The sequence below is a fragment of the Cynara cardunculus genome (genome assembly GCF_001531365.2).
Source record: "Cynara cardunculus var. scolymus isolate 2C chromosome LG 12, CcrdV1, whole genome shotgun sequence".
NCBI lineage: Eukaryota > Viridiplantae > Streptophyta > Magnoliopsida > Asterales > Asteraceae > Cynara > Cynara cardunculus.
This window is the reverse complement of record NC_037539.1, coordinates 39,041,276-39,043,918: the sequence shown is the minus strand read 5'-3', so window position 1 is coordinate 39,043,918 and position 2,643 is coordinate 39,041,276. Positions and strand designations below refer to the sequence as shown.

At 33.6% G+C, this 2,643-nt stretch overlaps 1 protein-coding gene across 1 annotated transcript; it reads left to right on the top strand.

The window, feature by feature from the left end:
• The first annotated feature begins 515 nt into the window (after nucleotides 1–515).
• LOC112523928 (GDSL esterase/lipase At1g74460-like) lies at nucleotides 516–2,442 on the top strand. The gene is made up of 4 exons (XM_025133600.1): nucleotides 516–773; nucleotides 1,045–1,266; nucleotides 1,676–1,925; nucleotides 2,222–2,442. The coding sequence occupies exons 1-4, from the start codon at nucleotides 516–518 to the stop codon at nucleotides 2,440–2,442; spliced, it is 951 nt and encodes a 316-aa protein (XP_024989368.1).
• Nucleotides 2,443–2,643: the final 201 nt, after the last annotated feature.

The following is a 2,643-nucleotide window of genomic DNA, read 5'->3' as shown; positions in this document are numbered from 1 at the left end:
ACATGCTTCATTAAAAAAATTTAAAACAGGAGAATCAATAGACATAGAAGGAAACTGAATCTTTCAAAAAAAAAAAAAAAGGAAACAGAATGTTTTTTAATTTTATTTTAAGACATTACTAGCCGGTTACAATCAGCTTTTTTTCGTTAAAAAAAATAGCCAATTTTAAGAGTTCAAATGGTTGTTTTATTCAAGAAAAACATAAGTGGCTTAATCCTTAAAAATGAGAAAATTCGTTAGATTTTTCTAAAGTTCTCTCCTTTTTATATTTAGATATTTTATTTTCTTTCTCATACTTACATTATTCTAGAGGAAGTTTAAAACCCATCTGTTGAAAGAAAGAAACAGGCTAAAAACTGCAAAAACTTCATTTAAAAGAATATATATATATATATATATATATATATATATATATATATCTATTAAAGTAGGTATTTCTATTAGCCAACAACTAACTTCTTTTGTCAAAATATAACCATTGTCGGCTATGTGAACCACCCAAATTTTGTGTATCGATGAACCATGTTTTAGCTAAAGTAGCACTTGGAGAGTCCGTGACAAGCCCACCACCATTTCAATCACTTTATGACACGGGAAATACCTTCAGCGCGAATCTTGTGAAAGCGATAGACTTTGATCCTATGAGACCTTGGGAGACTCCAACCAAAGACTTCAACTTCGCTTCAATGGAAGCGGATAAGGAAAACCCTGCAAGAGGAATAAACTTCGCTTCATCAGGCTCAGGGATTATCGACAAAACCTCTGCAATCGATGTAAGATCTCAAGTTCTTTTTTTTATATGCATATAATATTTATGTACGACAATTAAGTTTTGTTGTATATGCTAATAAGGGCAGGTTCAAATACCTATCATGTAATATTCATAAAGAATGTCGTGATAGGAATTATTCATGATGAATAATATCCATTGTTATTCATTATGAATAATACATGAAATGTGTGGTTCCTCAGTTCTCAAAATATTTATGGTTTTCTTTTGAACTTTCTTCTATGCTAACAACGTATGTATGTATTTTGGCTCAGCAATCTGTGTCAATAACCCAACAGCTAATGGAGTTGATGTTCGTATATGGGAACCTTACTGCGACAATTGGTGCTTGGAAGACACAACTGTTGTTTGAAAAATCAACATTCTTTTTATGTTTGGGTAACAACGACATAAACTTTTTTGTCATGACTGGACAAAAAATGGAAGTAAATGCATACATTGACGAACTCATCGACAGTTACAATAGCACCCTAAGGGTTAATTTCCTTCATTCTCTTCTTATATCATATCTCACGAGTCCACTTATGAAGTCAACTCTCCCATTTGAAACAAATCATGCTTTAAAGAAAACTTAATCATCAGTGTAACCATGCCATCTCGATTTTCAAACACTGAGTATCGAATATGCATACAGTATCATAATAACAAGGCTACTCGGTTACTTACAATTATAGCATATTAATTGTATCATGTCATATAAGTTTTCATGTATAAGTTCTGATATCAAAGGCCACCTAATTAATCATATCATATTTTAAGATGTGGCATACAACCTATGCATGTGGGGGTCCAAAGAGATCCATTAAAGAATTGACCTCATAAGATATGTTATAAATTTGTATGTAGGGACTAATTAAGCTAAAACGACACGATAATTATGTTTAGGTTTTGTATAATCTTGGAGTAAGGAAATTCGGGATCTTCGGCATACCGTATGTCGGATGCGTTCCACTCGTGAGAGTAACCGTACTGACCGGGGAGTGTTCAAAAAAAGCAAACGATATGGCAATACAATTCAATGATAAACTCGAAAAGCTTTTGTGTGATATGATGATCAATTTCAAGGGAATGGTATATTCGTTCGCAAATTCATACGACGTACTTAAGGAATTAATGGAGCACCCAAAGAATTATAGTAAGTGTCAATAATCAATCACATTGTAAAGTATGAATAAAAAATACCTTGTCCCTGAACTCCCAGTCTACCAATCACATGTCGTCAAATCAGCACTTCATTTAAGAGAATAAAATGATGAATTAAATGAGTATATAACCAATAAAAATGTCGACGGGTCAACATGTGATTGGTGGGAAAGGAAAAGGAGGTGACAAGGAGTTTGGAGACATGAGATTTTTATTCATACAATACCTACTGGTCTACGTACGACTTGCTAACATAAATGACTGTTCTTTTCTTGTTTCTTTATTCAGATCTTACAAACACGATAGATGCCTGTTGCGGATTGGGGAGGTTTAATGCAATGAGCAATTGTAATCCACTGGCTAAATTGTGTAAGAACCGAAAGGAGTATCTTTTCTGGGATATCGCTCACCCAACACAATACGCTGCCTCGATTATAATCAACAAGTTTCAGTTTGGTGGGCCAAATTACGCAAGACCAATTAACTGGTCTAAGTTGGCAAGCTTGTAATTTGTAAGGGAGATCATGGTTACTTAAGATCTTCTTACTACTTTCTTAGCTTCTCTTGTACAACTTAAATGGAGATTACTTTTCAGTTTCAGCACATGGAAATGGAACTACTTTTCAGTGTTAGTCATCTTCTTTATATACGTACATATAACTCTCCAAACCCCTGTTAAAGTTCCTTTAACTCCGACTTTATTTATCGAT